Source organism: Chironomus tepperi, unplaced genomic scaffold, assembly GCF_022539635.2.
Source record: "Chironomus tepperi strain 1889 unplaced genomic scaffold, CSIRO-AGI_Ctep_v1 contig_445, whole genome shotgun sequence".
In the NCBI taxonomy this organism is placed as follows: domain Eukaryota; kingdom Metazoa; phylum Arthropoda; class Insecta; order Diptera; family Chironomidae; genus Chironomus; species Chironomus tepperi.
Window position 1 is genome coordinate 1,650,311 of NW_027226567.1, and position 17,524 is coordinate 1,667,834.

At 30.5% G+C, this 17,524-nt stretch overlaps 2 protein-coding genes across 2 annotated transcripts in view; one reads left to right on the top strand and one right to left on the bottom strand.

The window, feature by feature from the left end:
* Nadsyn (NAD synthetase) overlaps nucleotides 1–17,524 on the bottom strand; it is an 87,265-nt gene that overhangs the window by 68,497 nt on the left and 1,244 nt on the right. The gene's annotated exons all lie outside the window — the stretch shown is intronic.
* Nna1 (Nna1 carboxypeptidase) overlaps nucleotides 1–17,524 on the top strand; it is a 53,750-nt gene that overhangs the window by 35,205 nt on the left and 1,021 nt on the right. Inside the window, exons 6-14 of the mRNA XM_070650721.1 lie at nucleotides 9,500–10,119; nucleotides 11,079–11,535; nucleotides 11,825–12,105; nucleotides 13,181–13,502; nucleotides 13,575–13,643; nucleotides 16,518–16,609; nucleotides 16,678–16,816; nucleotides 16,876–17,139; nucleotides 17,313–17,485. Coding sequence (XP_070506822.1) covers nucleotides 9,500–10,119; nucleotides 11,079–11,535; nucleotides 11,825–12,105; nucleotides 13,181–13,502; nucleotides 13,575–13,643; nucleotides 16,518–16,609; nucleotides 16,678–16,816; nucleotides 16,876–17,139; nucleotides 17,313–17,485 — 2,417 coding nt within the window. The remainder of the gene's footprint in view (nucleotides 1–9,499; nucleotides 10,120–11,078; nucleotides 11,536–11,824; nucleotides 12,106–13,180; nucleotides 13,503–13,574; nucleotides 13,644–16,517; nucleotides 16,610–16,677; nucleotides 16,817–16,875; nucleotides 17,140–17,312; nucleotides 17,486–17,524) is intronic.

Consider the following 17,524-nt stretch of genomic DNA (forward strand, 5'->3'; position numbering starts at 1 on the left):
ATGATAAGTTAAAATGGCAAAAGTTTTTCCTAACAAAATAATTTGCTGATTCAAGATAGGAGGAAAATACAAACACGATTCATAATGGATGGTAAATTATCATCACATAATCGTTAAAGCTAAAAGCGAACGAGAACAAAAAAGACACAAGCTACAAAAAATAAATTTGATAAATTCATTAAATTCTCATTACTTAACATAAAACTAAGCAAAACAGCTTTCGTAGGCTAATTTTCTTCCTTATTCTCATCATTCATCTTCATCACAACGAAATTATCAAAGCATATCTAATTTGATATCAAATAACTTAATACTTAAGGCATTTTACATCCTTAAAGCCATCCTTTCTTGATAATTTAAATTAAAATATTTTGTGAGAAATTGACAATCACATTTCAGGCCTAAACACTCTCTCACATTTCAATTTCGACCTAAAAACTTCTTCATTCTCATATCCCCAAAGGAGGAATAAAAAAAAATTTTTTAAAAAGACGATGAGAAATCAAGAAAACAAATGGAAAACTCATAAGTTATTGAAAAGTTCAGAAAGTTTTTCTTTATTTAATCTCCTTTTTTTTTAAGCTTGCAAATAAATTCTCAAGCACTTCTCGAAAAATTCATGAAATATTTTTGTTAATGAAGACTTTTCTTGTTTGAATAATATTTTTCCTCCATCTCGGTTGAGTGAGTCTTCAATGAGCATGAATAATATTTTTTGTCAATAATTTTTATGAGCTGCTCTTTGATATTTTAAATATTTGTGAATGGCAAAGTAAATTGAGGATTTTTTTTCTGTTATTTGAAGAGTGAGTTGTGAAGAGTTTGACTCTGAATTTTGTAATTTAAATGTTTTGGTTTGACGATATGAATTTTTGTGAAATATTTTCAGATTTTTTCAATTAGTGAGATTGAATGATTTATTAATTTAATATTTGTGTTTACCCGTTTTCAACAAATTAGACTAATTTGTGGCCTTAAAGGTAGTTGAAATGGAATTCGATATCTTAGTCAACTTTAAATTAATATTAAAAAGTATTGGAATGGGGTTCCAACCTACAGTATATTATTGGGAGTGCAGTAATAAGGAGAATTCCGAAGATGTATAATTTACATATAACACTTTGTCATATAGTCGAAGAACGCCCCCAAAAGCTCAGTAATAGGAACATGCGACCGAAAAATTTTTAGAACGTGGGTTCTATATTCAATACACACAGGTTGCCCACCACTGTGCTAGATCACCTAAAAATGCTCCATCCGTGCATGTAACATAAAGTCAACACTATCAACGCTTTAAAACTCAGAAAATCAACAATTTTCTCACAATTTTCATCCCCATATTTTCCCGTTTAATGACCTCATCAGCTAGATTTTTTAATTTTCAAACAAGTTCTTCCTTTCTCTATAAAAACTTTCATATCACGTTTCATCCATAAAAGATTTTTTTTTATGCTCGTCATTTTCTTTCAAACTTTTCCATAAAATTTTTTCTCGCTTTCCATGTCCCTTAGGGATATTTTGAAAGATTATAAACAATTAAGTTGAAAGTTTAGCGTATGCTGTCGATGCTTATAGTGCTTGGAGGGTAAATATTTGTTATTTAATGGATTTTATGGTTGTATTTAGGACATGGCGTGGATTTTTTGCTGAAAATTGCTGGTTAATGTTGTAAAGATGGAGATAATGTTGACTAATTTAATGAAAATTAGTTAAAAGTGTTAAAGTTTTGTGATTATTTTTACGTAGTTATTAAAGAGTTTATTATTATTTGGAAGTTGTGAGGATATCAAGGCTGAAATTTCATGATTTTGGGCTTTGTTTCAAGAATTGCTTTTAACAGAGTAAAATTTGAACAAGATAATGAACAAAAATATTAAAATATAAATTTCAAGGATAAAAAAAATACACAAAATAAAGATTTGTTCCTAATTTTCCACAAAGTTAATAAAAAACGGATAAAAAAATTCTTGTTTAAACTTTATCTAAAGAAAATTAAGAAATTAAGACTCTACCAACAACAGTGTCAGCTAAACAATGATGCTAATTTTCTAAACAACGAAAAATTAAACTTTTTTCTTCTCTCCGACAACCAGATGAAGAGCGGAAAAAAGATTGAATCTAAGAATATTTTTTAAGGGTAGCTCTCCAAAATGTAGCATTTTTCCTCCGCTGTTAACAAATATTCGTAGAAAAAAGGGGAAAGAATCTTCATTTTAATAAGAGAAAAAATTCAATTAGATACAAGAAGAAATTACTAATTTGAAATTTTATTATTTTTATAATGAAAAGTAATTTAGATAGGAAAATAAAAATTTCTGAGAAGGAGACTTATGTTGAGGTAAAAAAAGGACGAATTTTAAAACATAAGGAGAGAAATTTTTGTGAATAAATTATAAACGGAAATTGTGGAATGTCTGGTTAAAAAGGAAGTTTTTAAACAAATTTTAAAAATCCCTAATTTTTATTTTCCAATCCACTTTGCTCTCAATGCCTCATTAGCAACGAAAAATATTCTAATTCGATTAAAAAGCGTAATTTAGATGAGAAATATTTCTTCGCACAATTTTTTTACAACAAGCTCGAAATAAACCAGACTTTTTTATGGTTTCGCTTTGGAAGCATCAGTAAAACAGAATGGAAATATGAAGAGGGGTTTGAAGCTGTTTGCGAGGCATTTTTTGTTCATGTTTCGCCTCATAAGTCGACTGACGTCTTGCGATCTCATCATTTTCATTTTCTTTTTCCTTCCTTCCTTTTTCCCTCCGTTTTAATATTTTTTTTTTATAATTCTTGCAGAAGCTTCCACATTTTTACACAAAAAAGAAACGAATAGTGAATCAGCATTTAGACAGTTTAATTAAAATGTATGTACATTTACAGAAAGCATCCCATAAGGACATTTTAATTGATTCCGATTCACAGTTTTTACTACAAAAAAATTTCACTTTCATTTCTCATTTTCATTCTAACGGGAAATACGAACGTAGCGATCATTATTTTCATCGCCTTCATTTTCATGCCATCACTAAAAGCAAACAATAAAGTTGATAGGCATTCAAGTTCATTGGCAAGAAATTGCTTTTTATTTCAATGATAAAGAAATGAAACAAAACAAAAGGAGGAAAAATAGAAATGAGCGAAGAACCTTTCTTTTCTGACATTTTTTTTGCCACATCAACAAATTTATGTCTTTCTGGGGGGCTTATTTATGGTTTTAGAAGGTTGACGAGCTTTCATTTTGTCTGTTTGACTAGTGAGGTTTTTTGATGAAATTAAATTTGTGTCAAATATGCTGGAAGGAATCCTTTTTAAGGATAAAATACTAAAGATTCAGAAAATTGTCATGACATCGTGTTCAAGCTTTAATTTAATGTTAAGTCACATGATTGTAACCAAAAATGCGCTCTAAATAGTCTACCGTCCTCATTTCACGTCATCATTTCTATTCATTGGACTCTAAGTAAGAAAAAAAAATGTCAGTGTGTACTCAAATTAATATCCACATCCATCTCGCAGCAGTAGATCTAACATAATACTGTGTACAGAAAAGGAAATAAATGAGCTTGTATAGTCAGCAGCTTTCTTTATTGATATAAATCAATATCCTTTAATTTTTCTGTTTATTTATTTTGATCCTATTTCTTAAATTTTTTCTTATTTTTTGATACAATATGCTTTTCCGTCTCATGCTTTGACTTGAAATACTTATATAGTATATACACATTTGTTCGGGCAATCAATAATTTAATACAGCATGAAATAAAATAAAATGATCAAAACAGAACAAAAAAAAAATCGATTTTTATAGCATTCAATAACTTTAATGCTGAGCTATAAAAATTATATCCTAAAAATACGACTCAATTTTTGAATATGAGAGCTTTCGGCACTAATTAACTGTCCATTGTTCGGAAAATTCATTATCAATTTCCATTAAATACCATCAAACAACATAAAAATGACGTCAATTTGTGTTTTGACTTTTCATGTTTTACAATATTTTGTGAATTAATGTACACAAAGCTTAAAAGCATGTTGAATACACAAATAATGGGATATGCCTACAAATAATTATCATAATGGGCATGTTATATTAACACATTTACTAAATTGCATGCAATTATTCACAATCAATTTTGATAATTGTGGTTAAAATAATTTTTTAAACAATTAATGAGACATGTTTGGATGTGAAATTGAGGAAAGGATGTTTTTGAGGTTAATTAGGAATCGTTTCTGGGTGATAATGATGTAAATTAATAAATATGAATCTAGTAGAGTAAAACATTATTAAATGTCTGTTGATGAGCAGGATTAACATCAAATAATCCAAGCTACTTCACTATTCAGTAATTTTAGCAATAATTGAGATAATTTCGCAAAGAATAAGTGCTTAGCTAGCGATAAATTGTCTAATCTATGTCGTACACTTATCTTAAATTCGGGTCTAAATTAGAATGTCAGCTTAAATAAATTTTAACGAGATTTACAGCAAAACATTAAGAAAACTCCTACAAAAATTCATTTTTCTGCCTGAGTAATTTTTTACACAAATCTACAAATTTAAAATCTTTCCTTTCTGGTGATTCTGATGAAACTTTTTATCTTTTGTACAAGATCTGAATTGCATTTTCACCCAAGTAAGTTCTACGACAGCACACGAAAAACAATTTTTTTCTCCCCTTTAAATTTATTACAATTTTAACGATCCATTCTTCTGGAGCTACATGGATATCCCTTTTAAATTGAAAACTTCTGTTCACTTATTTTATGCATCTCATACTATAACTTTTTACAATGTAATTCTATTATTTTTTTTTTCTGCTACCCATACACATTATTTTACTATCCATACACGATGAGAAGTTCATATTAAAGCAACAGCATCTCAAACAGCAACCACAGAATCCCCCTTACTATAATAAATAAATTTAATTTCAATCCCAATTAAATTAATTAATTATCCTTTAGCTCATCTGTGTGCCAAGATAAAAATACACATAATAATAATAAAAAGACCGTAGATAAAGTGCGATTAGGATGTCACAAAAGCAGCAGTTAGAAAATTTATATCGTTTGCTTTCAATTTTTAATTAATTGTGAGAAAGACGAGGAATTTGAAAATAATAAAAAAGTGGAAATGCACCTGAGGAAGATTTTCTCATTATTGGATTTGCTATAAGACAAGAAAGTAAGACACTAACAGACTACATGATATATTAAGCAGAGAATTTTGAAGACATTTGCATTTTTAGTCAATAAATTATACAAGAGAGAAATTATTAATATTATTAAAATGGAAATGCAAAAAAGACTTTTTCTTCAATATTTTAATTGATTTTGTAGATATGAGAAATTTTAATTGAAATACCTGACAATTTGTAAATGAATTTAATTAACATATGCAAAAAAGTTGAGAGTTGAGGAATTTAATTAACAGAATTTTTTCCGAATGAGGTGAATTTTATGAGACTTCATGAGGGTTGGGTGGTTATGCTTGTGTGAATTTTACCTCCGGAGGGAAGAGTTGCAAGCACGTTTTATGGATGAGTGGGGGTAATTGGTTGTCAGATTGAACTACTGTTTTAATGGTCTAAAGTTATTTACTACTTTAAGTAAAAAGGTGAATTCAAATATGCTGAATTTAAGTTCTTGAACAGCACAACACGGTCTCGAGAGTACTGCTGTGTTGCCGTATTAAGAATAAGACGCAAAGTTGTTCTGACAACACCATAGCGACGGATTTTGACCCATATTTTTTCTGTCATGTGCTGCTTGAGGAATCGAAATATTTTAAACTAAAAACCACACAGAATCCTTCAAAAATCAATCCACGCTACTAAAGATCACTCAAATTGACTTTCAAATCCAACCCATGTCTTTTCAAAACACAAAAAAATCCACCCAAATCTCTTCCAATTTAAAGCAATTCACAGGTATTTTCCCAAAATCATCACTGAATAAACAATAAATAATTTAAAAGACGAGAGTAGATACGATAATCGGATTACATGTTGAGCATGTAAGCATCTTCTTCTGCCTTCACAAATTTTTCTAGCAAACAATTCCAAATTTCAGCAAATGTTGAATAATTTTTCTCTTTAAATTTACCTTTTTCATGAAGAAATTATTTCAGCTTTTTCCCTCACATCACTCACATGTGAGGAAATTCTTTCGACATTTAATTAAAAATTATTTCATATTTTTTCACAAAAATTGTTCTGCAAATAGACATAAATTGACTATAATACTTTCTGTATGCCTTAAATAAATATGTATGGAATATGAAGAAGAATATAATGCTACATAGGAAGAGTTTTCATGACTTTTTGAGTCCTTTTCTGTTTTTGAAATTTGTGTTCAACTTTTCTGTCGAAATTTGATAAACAAATTATGAAAGTGTTGATGCATTAAAGTTTGAGTAGCTATTATCTGCACATAAAGTGTAATTTCAACTTAATTTTCCTTAGGAATATTGACAATATTTAACTAAAAGAGCTCAAATATCTTCCTTTTGACTAAGCCAGAGGTGGACAATATTTGATTTTTTGCGGGACATCTTGCAAGTAAGCCTCAAGTTTTTAAAAATCCTCAAATTTCGAAAAATTTCCAAAAACTCGAATTTTGACTTACAAACTTGCGTGCCGCTGCACATAAGTTGCTCACCACTCAACTAAACCCTTCAACTTAATTCATCCAACAAAAGGGCTTTCGAAAAAAGTTCCTTTTCATCACAGAGATTACTTTTGGGAAAGTTATAAAGCTTTTCAACTCGATGCTCTGAGGGATTCTTTTACAAAGGAAATTTACTTTATTTTTATTTTTTCTTTGCTTTGTATTTCGTGTGACTGAAGTACCACGGCATGAAGTGTCCGATTGGTCTGAAACTTTGTCAGAATTAAGTCCATATTGTGTCCATTTGCGTCCAACAAAAAAATATTTTCGTCCTACTTCCAGTTCCTGGATATAGCATGTTGAAGTTTTGGTGATTTATGCCGTCGTACTTCAGGATTTAAAACGGCATCCCCTCCTAAAATCAACTTTATTCAACATATTACACATCAAAATTGATCTACTAATTGCGTCCATTTACGTCCTGCAAACAGTTTGAGGAACCGATGTCTCAGACAGAAATTATGGCTACTCAAAGTTCCCGACCAGGCTGCTTGCAGGTCAAAATATTTTATTCTTCCAAAAACTTTTTTATTGTCATGTTATATATCAAACCAGATCTACTTTTTCTCAGAATTTCAAATTTGAAATAATTTTTTACGTCCAGATCAGCGTTTAGGACTTATGGCAGTTCCAGTTTTAGTCCCGTACCTGAATATATGAAAAGTTTCTTAACTTGCCCATACATGTTATATGTCTAAACATATCTATTTTCATCAAAATTAACGAATTTGGTAAAAAATCTTAATTTTGATCTTTTTTAAATCATTTATGGTATTTAAAAAATCGTTAAGCGATTTTTCTAATTGAAATTTGGATAATTTGAAAAAAAATTTAATTTTTTCCCCAAATTTTAAATCTCAAAAATCTCAATAACAATTGAAATTTCTTCTTATTAGCCTTTAGAAAATTTCAAATAATTTGATATTTTCTATCAAAATACCTAAACTTAAATTACAGCAAGTAAGTAAATTTTAAAAATTTTATCGGACATTTAAAACAATATAAAAACAATTTTTTAAAAATGTTCAGAATTTTCAATGGTTATTGAGATTTTTGAGATTTAAAATTTGGGGGAAAAAATTAAATATTTTTTCAAATTATTCAAATTTCAATTAGAAAAATCGCTTAACGATTTTTTAAATACCATAAATGATTTAAAAAAGATCAAAATTAAGATTTTTTACCAAATTAATTAATTTTGATGAAAATAGATATGTTTAGACATATAACATGTATGGGCAAGTTAAGAAACTTTTCATATATTTACGGGACTAAAACTGGAACTGCCATAAGTCCTAAACGCTGATCTGGACGTTTATTTCTTTGAAATTCTGAGAAAAAGTAGATCTGGTTTGATATATAACATGACAATAAAAAAGTTTTTGGAAGAATAAAATATTTTGACCTGCAAGCAGCCTTGCTTTGTATAACTTCTTTATCGGAATTTGGCAGAGCAATTAGTATCAATTTTGATGTGTAATATGGATGTAGGGGCGTTTTAAATCCTTGTTCAAGGGACTGTAACTGACTTAATTCTGACAAAGTTTGAAATCGGACAAACTTTTGTAAAATTTGAGTGAAATGTAGGGGCTTTTTTGACTGTTTTTTTCTAATTTGGGTTAATTCAATACAAATCTTTGTCCCCAAATCAGAAAAATGTTCAAATATGCAAAAAGAATTATTCAGATTGAAAATGGCCATTAGTAAGAATCTGTAAATCGACCCTTTAGCAAATCCTTTTTTATGTACAAAAATTCTTCAAATAATCTCTCTGAACCAAAACTAAAAGCACAGCATGCAGAACAAAAGAAAGAAAAATTTCTCGATAGTGTTATACCATTTTTCAATTTCACTGCCTTTTTCCTTCAGCATTTGCCAAGAGTAATTGAGAAAATAGCTAAGAATGAAACAATTCAATGGAAATAAATCCACACGAGGCGTAAGAAAAAGATGGTCGATGTCATGTGTAGACTTCTTTTAAAAATGTTCATGTGCATGGAAAAATGAGAATTTTTTTTTCAATTGCAGAAAGTAAAATAAAGCATTGAAAAAAAAGAACAAGCTTGCCTTTTTCTGCTGTAGAGATTCACAAGAATTTATAAAAAGCGGAAAATTCAATGATTATGAAAATGTCGGAGGATTTAATTCGAATGAACGAGCGCTCATTTAAGAAGATTGAGAGTAATTAAGGGATACGAAATTACTTTATTTTATTTCAGAAGAAATCCAAGCTTTTGTGGTTGTAATGATTAACGTGATATAGAGAAATTGAAAGGGATTAAGTCTTTTGATTGTGAGGAATAAAAGTAATAGGATTAAAAACATAAATGAATCAGAGATTTGAAGTCTCTAGAGTACTTTCTGGGTGACATATTAATGTTTCATCTGGAATTTAAAAGGATTGCTGAATTGTCAAACGTTTAAGCCGGTTTATCAGTCCAAAATCCGGTCTCAGGTCGGAGACACTTCGATTTGGTTAAACAACATCCGCCATCAAGCCATAATCACACCAGCCTGGTTAACTCTGAGTTACAACTCAGCTATAACTTAAAGCTATACGAACTACAAAGACTAATGTTATATATTAAGCATCTTTAACATTTGTTCCTCAGCTTTAAGTTTAAATTTCCCTCCATGCAACTAAATTAACAGCGAAAAATTCAACAAACGCTTCAGCATTTTCTGTTCGTGTTTACTAACAAACATTTAACATTTATTTTTTTTTTTGTTATTTACATGAAGCAAATAGCCTCTGCAAATAATATAAAATGTATCTCAATATAAAATTGAAACAATATAAAAATATATATATATATATTCACAGAAAAAGCTAAATAGACGTCATGATTATATACGAACATATGGTCGCAATGAGGACTATATCAGAATGGTTAAAATACAAAATGATTTTGAATTCTGGGGTGACTATGCCGACGAGGAAATACGTGAACGTAATATGGTTGTTGGTCGTGAACTAAATAAAAATGATTATTTTTACGGTATTGAGAAAGAAAAGCGAATACAAGATTGTCTCTTTTGTAGTGATAAAATTGATATGGATTTTAATAGATTTGATATTTTTCTTGAGCATCATGATATTATAAGACAAAAAAATCATTTTGATTCTTTTCGTACATCAATGCCTGAATTGGATAAAAAATATGATTATGATTCGGATGTAAAACCATGTTGGTGTAATAACATGCCACAGTTTAGTCGAAGTAGTGTCGGTGGATCAAAATATCTTCTACCAGCTCAGCCGTATGCACTTGATCAGGATGATTTGATATTTGAGTCACGATTTGAATCAGGAAATCTGGCGAGAGTCGTAAAGGTTACAAACAATTACTACGAGTTGTACTTACGACCCGACATGTACACTAATCGTCATACTCAATGGTTCTATTTTCGTGTGAAGAATACGAGAGCTAAAATGACCTATCGGTGAGTATTATTCTACCTTTTTTATTCTGTCGTTATGTGTTAAACCATGTAAATATCATCGAGAGGGAAGTAAAATTTTGTTGACAACGCAATTTTTTTGCTGCCCCAAAAAATGAATCTTTCTTTCTTCCTTCTTCATTATTCCATTTCGTTTAAATAACCTGAAGGAAAAATTCTCACTCGAGTGTGAAAAAGTCATAAAAAATTGATTTCTTTCGTTCAATGAACTGGAAAAAGTAAACACTTAATGGACAATTTCGAGTTTTTTATTTTGACAGTTTGTGTCATTAAGAGGAAAATCGATAAATCAGAAATGAGAGTGAATATGTTTTTTGTTGGGGGGATGGTTGAGGTGGGATTCTTCTGAGAATTATTGTCATGATTTTTAGTAAAAAAAGTTCAATTTAATAGGTGTTGTGGAAAATATGGAAGCTGTTTGGTGTCCCAATTCCCATGACTTTATATGAGCTTTGCTGTAGTTCCTGAAGTGTCCTTCCCTCTCACTATTTTAGATGTAGGGATGGGAATGTTAACTTACTTTGCTTACTAACATTTACTTCCCCCAAATTTTCAAATTCAAAGAAAACTTTATCAATAAAGAATTTTTTAAATCCCGTCAAAAAGCCACAAAAGAATTTCTTTTCCATTAAGTGAAAATTGCGTTCGAAAAGCTTTTATTTCATTCTGTTATTTTTTCCACAATACATCTAACCTCTTTCAAACAATAAAACCCGATTTTCCGCATGAGGACACTTTCAATCGCTTTTATTGTAATAATGTTGAAACAGCGTATGTGTATATACATGTACAAAGCTTTGAAATGATGAAGAAGGAGTGAAAAAAGAAGGAATTCAATCACGCAATAGTTGGAGATCTATAGATTGATCTAAACTTTTATCAATACATCCCATCTCTGTACATTGTCTTCTCATTCATTTATTCTTTTTTCACATCTACAGTTTTTCTATAGTCAATTTAACAAAGCCTGATAGTTTATATAAGGAAGGAATGCGTCCACTGATGTACTCAACAACAGATGCCACAAATAATAATATCGGATGGAGACGATGTGGAGAGAATATTGCATATTTTCGTAACGAAGATAATAACATTTACAGCACCAGAAACTATCATCAAGTGCTCATCGATGATTTTGATGATGAAGACAATGGAAATATTTGCTCATTCACTTTAACATTTAATATTGAATTTCAACATGACAATGATACTGTCTATTTTGCACATAGCTATCCTTATACATATTCTGATTTACAAGATTATCTTATGAATATTCAGCGTCATCCGATAAAATCTAAATTTTGTAAATTGAGATTGTTATGTCGTTCGTTAGCAGGAAATAATGTTTATTATTTGACTGTTACGGCACCGAGTACGCCTGAAGAGGAGATGCAAAAGGTATGTCGAAAACAGTTTTTTTTATAAATTTATGGATAGTCAAGATAGTGAAGCTTTGTGGTCTGGATTGAGGTTTTATCTATGGGATATTAGTAAATTGTAGTTCAATGCGATGTGATTTTATACATGATGAACAATTCAAAGTGAATTGTAGTCGAATGCTGAAGTTTTATTAGATGATTATGCTCAATCAGTGACCAATTGAAAGTTCCAAAGCTTCCTTAACGATATACAATAATCATCAACTTTTAATAACTTTCTACCTAACTCTTTTAATTTCTAAATCCAGAAAAAGAAGGCAATTGTTATAACAGCACGAGTACATCCAGGCGAAACGCCAAGTTCATGGATGATGAAAGGTTTTATGGACTTTATAACAGGAGATTCATATGTGGCTAAAAAATTACGTCATAAATTTATATTTAAACTCGTACCAATGCTTAATCCGGATGGTGTTATTGTTGGTAATACGAGAAGCTCATTAACAGGCCGTGATTTAAATCGACAATATCGTACCGTGATAAGAGAAACGTATCCGTCCATTTGGAATACAAAGGCTATGATTAAAAGGTATGAAATATTTCATTTTCTTAACTTTTACTTTTAAGTGAATTAAATTTGAAGCCCTCAAGATATCAGCCGTACATTTATCAAGTAAAAAAAGGTCGAATATCTCCTTGTTCGCACAAAAGGATGTGCCAAATCAATTTGATACTCTCATTTGTTATACACAAAAATTGAATTATTTGAATTCATCTTATGTTGACAGATGTTGAAAAGGATGAATAAATGTATAAGAAATACCTTCTCTATTTCCATAATACAGCATACGAATATATGTATGAATTGGGTATGAATGTTAGGAAATCTAATGTAAAATTCAAAATGATATTGAAAATTCAACGCAAATTGCGTGACAATCTTTATTTTTATTTCGAGAATGTCGCATTTTCATTAATAAAAGATATTTTTTGAAAGGTTCGCATATGCGGAATTTTGAGTTTAGAATATTTTAGGGCCAGATATGTTTTAAATTGAAATTAGACATGAAATTGGATTTGTTGGAATTTTGTTGAGAATGTATAGGAATTTAAGATTTTTTAGGGGTTCAAAAAGGCCACCGAATAGTACAAATCCGTTTCAATTCGGTACACTGTCAGAATCACGTCAGCAAGTCGATCGATTAACAGACTTGTGCATTTTGGAGCTTTTCTTGTCTCAATATAATGTTTATTCTCTAAAGTTCAAATTATTGGATCAAATCTATTTAAGAACAGACAAACGAGAGCCTTCCTAACTAAGCAATTTCTACATAATTCCTCTTAATCCATCATTTACGTGCTTGCATCAAAAAATTATCCTCATTAAAATATCTCAATTATTTTATTCTTATCCGTCACGCATATCAAAAGTAACCTTTTAAGGAAATTACATTTTATAAAAAATAATTATAACCATTAAGAGCGAATGATAAGGATCACATCCGCAAAGGGTCACCCACACACAAATACACGAGACTAGCATCTCATTTCAATTAATTTTTAATGTTATTTTTTTTTCCTTCTCATCTTTTTTTTCTTCCTCTTATCTGAATCGTCTTGACTAACTCACGCCAAAATAAAAATAAAATAAAAATCTTCATCAGACTGATGGAGGATTGTGGTGTCGCTTTATATTGTGATATGCATGCTCACTCAAGGAAACATAATATTTTCATCTACGGCTGCGAGAACATGAAACGTCATCCTGATAGACGTCTTTTAGAGCAAGTCTTTCCGCTCATGTTACATAAAAATGTCGCTGATAAATTTTCATTTGAAAATTGTAAATTTCGTGTTCAAAAGAACAAGGAAGGAACTGGTAGAATTGTTGTATGGGTACTAGGCGTGACAAACAGTTACACATTAGAAGCATCGTTTGCTGGTAGTACAATGGGATCGAGAGCTGGAACTCATTTCTCAACTATGGTACGATAAACAACAATAAATTTATTTTTATATATTTTTATTAACATTATGTTCTTATTTACTTTAATATAGGATTATGAACAACTGGGACGAGCATTTTGCGAGACATTGATGGACTATTATGATGATAATCCACTTAAAGTAAATACATTTATGCCACACATTAAGAAAATGCGTAAAGACCAACGCAAAGCACGAAAAGCACTTAAAGCAAAACGAAAAGCCGAAAAATTGGCAATGAATGAAGGACAAATAAATGAAAATCAAAATGATAGCAATGATAGCAATGAATATCGCGATTATTATGAGATAGAAAGGATGAAAAAAATTATTAAAATATCTTTACAAGAAACATTCAATTGGGATGAGTTAGAAGAGGATTTACGTAAAGAAAATGTGGGTAGTGATGACGATCTCGGGTCTGATTATGAAAATGAAGATGAAAATTATCCAGATGAGCATGATGAATAGTTTATTTGTCCTTCGTTCAACATCGTTGTCATTTTCTAACATTTTTGTTACACAAAAGATTTATGTTCATGTAGGCTATGATTAGATTTTATGTAACTTGATTCATATGAATGCAATACAATGACTGAAAATGAATATTTCTAAAGGATGATGTAGAATTGAGGGCAAGGACAAAAGGAGTAAGGCATTTAATGAATTACGGTTGAAACTTAATCTCATTCTACAAGATTTTATGTTGATTTAAAAAATTTCTTTATGATGAAATTTCTGTAGAAATATTTATTTGAATAAGTTTTATGAATGTTTTTGTTGTGGTAAGCTTTTGATAAAAGTTTGTTGATGTGTAGGAGCTTTAATGTGTTGATATTGTTCCCGAGCAGCACAATGTGACAAACCTCATGTGAAAATGGGGTCAGAATCAGTCGTTATATTGCTGTCAGGGTAAAATTGCGTCTAACCGTTAATACGGTGAAGTACTGATGCCCTAGTGAACGCGTGGTGCTGTTCGGGATACAAGATGCTACATAAAAGCCCACTTCATTCAATCCCATCAATTAATGTGTTCAAAGTCTATCAATATAGAGACTTAAACTACAAACTAGTTCAAATTATAATTCAATTAACTCCAGATTTCATCTGTTGATCATCCTGCCAACTATTCACAGTCAATCTAAAAGCTTTCACAACAAACTTTCACAAAACTTCTTAGCTTATTTAGCAATCGATTATCAGAAAAAAACAAATTTTGTCCTTCAACTTCAATTCTTCATCTTCTCTTTATGTAACTAACAAAGATTGATCTATCTTCATAAAAACATAAGAAAAGCGAAAGAATTTTTGTTCTTTTTCTCTATCAACCAACTGTGCTTAAACAACAACTCATCAATCAATCAATCAATCAATCATGTATGTTACATGTGTGAAAATCGTTTAAATCCAATCAATCAATTAATATATCTTCTTATTTTAATAATAATCCATTAACTAAAGAAAAATTATAAATCAGTTTGCTTGAGGCAACTTAATGACATACAGAATCGAAATGGAAGAGAATTAGATGAAACAGAAGCTTATCTACGTCATCGTGCGAGAGTTCATGAACGTGAAAAGCGTGAAAAATTAAAAAAGCAAGGAAAACTTGAAGAATATTTAGCCGAAGTTGAAAAGAACAAACCAAAGAAAGAGCCTAAAAAGGATTGGATTCCACAAGAGCCACCAGCTTTTGATGAATTTATGAAAGAATATTACGAAAGTAGAAAGTTCGATAAAGAAAATCTTGCCATCAATAATATAATAAGAAAACATGTAACACCCGAAGATTACTACGGAATGCCTCATAGCAGTGTAGAAATAAAGAAAAAGGTCAAGAAACGTAAGAAGCCTAAGATCCCTAAAAAGATTGAAAATCCAGAAGAGGACGTTTTGCTAAACGACCCAGAATTTAAGCCTGAAATGGCCGGCAGTACTGGCCTGCCAAAATTCTTCTTCAGTAATCTGGTCAAGCAAAATCGTTCAGCCCTTCAAGAGGCTCAAGCACGTCATCGAATGGATTTTCTCAAACATAACAAGAAGCATCACAAATGATCAATCTTTCTTAGTTACGAAAATATTATTTTTAGTAGCGATGAAAATTGAGAAACTAAAATTTTTGCATATACTTCCGCAAAAAGTTTTACGTTCCTCTTAGTTTCGTCGCTAATTAGTGCAAGATGTTGCTCCTCTGTTGATTTTAATTATTATTTTCTTGTTTATACTAAGTGTTTGTAGATTATTAGTAAAATGAAGGGGTCCTTTGGGGTGATTTTCGTCAGAATTTTGATTGGAAGCTCGAAATTGACTCGATGTTTGTATGAAATTTGGTCGACTCAAGTAGACTCTCTCATACAAAATCCGTGTCGACTTCGAGCTTTGGCTTATACCTTGTATAATTAAAAAATCGGACAGAATCTCCACAAGGCACCCCCTCTACTCACAAAAAACAGAAGCAACGATGCTGATTGTAAATGATAATTTGCAAAATGTGTTCCTTTTTAGTTTAAATCAATTACAGACCGTTTCACATTAAGCATAGATACTTTTGTGACTTATAACATTCACATGATATAAACCAAATGATACGTAAAATAGATCACAGAAATGATATTTACAGATGCTTGAGATGTGACGGTTCGTTTAGTTCAAATTTTATTTGTAGAGAAGAATATTAAATGTATTTTTTGAGGAATTGTGATGAAAATGGCACAGGTCTTAAGTATTTCAACAACTAGACTTGTGACATTTTCATTGCAATTGCCCTATTGATGATTTTTATGATTTACGTGTGTAAAATTGCAATAATGTGCAAATTTAAAATATTTAAATGATTTATGACCGAATAAAAAATCAAAAAAAGTCTGTACCTGATGAAATATTGCACTCTTTTAAATTATTTAATTTGCATGCTTTCTTCTTTATAATGAGCATGAAGAATCTTCTTCACACGTTGGTGTCGCTTACTGTATGAAAACAAAATTCTTCAAATAATTTGTCTCGAATTAATTTTAGGAAAAGCTTCGGATGAAAATTTTAACACGACTTTCAAAAGAGGGCTCGAGTGCAGATGAGCCTCTGAACATTCCGCTTTCAGATTATTCTAGGTACTTAAATTATTCTATTTTAATTTGCATGACACAAAAACAAAAAAAATATTTAAATTTCCCAACAGTGACGAAGGTGACTCAAGTTCGAGTTCTGATGATGAGGGTAAAGATAGTTTATGTGATTTAGAGGGACCTTGTTGTCAAGCATTGAGAGTACCACCTTGTTCACCTGTACTCTCACCCGAAAGAAAATCAAAGAAAAAGGTAGCAAATGTTCATCAATAAATACTTCAATCTCAATTAATCTTTACAAATAATCTCAGTTACACGGCAAAAACAAGCATCGAAGAGCCTCACCTATAAAGCGTAATAAATTATTAACGCGATCTGTTATGGATCTACCGACAACTGATCCCGGTAGTGATTTTCCTGATTATTATACAACGGAAGATGAATGTGAAACGGATTATGATACTGAGGGCAATGTAACGAAAATATCACGATCGAAAAAGATTCTTCGGAGTGAGATGAGGAAGGCAAACTCTGCAAGCTGTGATGCTATGCCACCGGAACTGATTATTACTAAGGTAAATTGCCGAAATCGTTTTCAAGAATAATTTGTTAAATTTGCAATACAGATATGAATAAGTAGATTCAAAATAGTAGTTATAAAGTCAAGGGTTCAATTCCCAAAAGGAATTCAAGAAATGTTTTGTGGAATCGATTAAATGGTATTTTTTACTTTTTTGTGATCATTTAGGTATCAGATGACAATCAACTAACAAGTTTAACAGATCTGCCGATTGATAACAAGTCACTAAACGAATTAAAACCGCCAATAAGTTTTTCTCAAAACATCATCAAAGAATTTCCGCCAATTGGTAACAAACCGAAATCATGGCATAATTTTAATCGCTGCATATCTACAATGAAGTAAGAGAGTAATATTGTTAAAAAATTACTTAATAATAA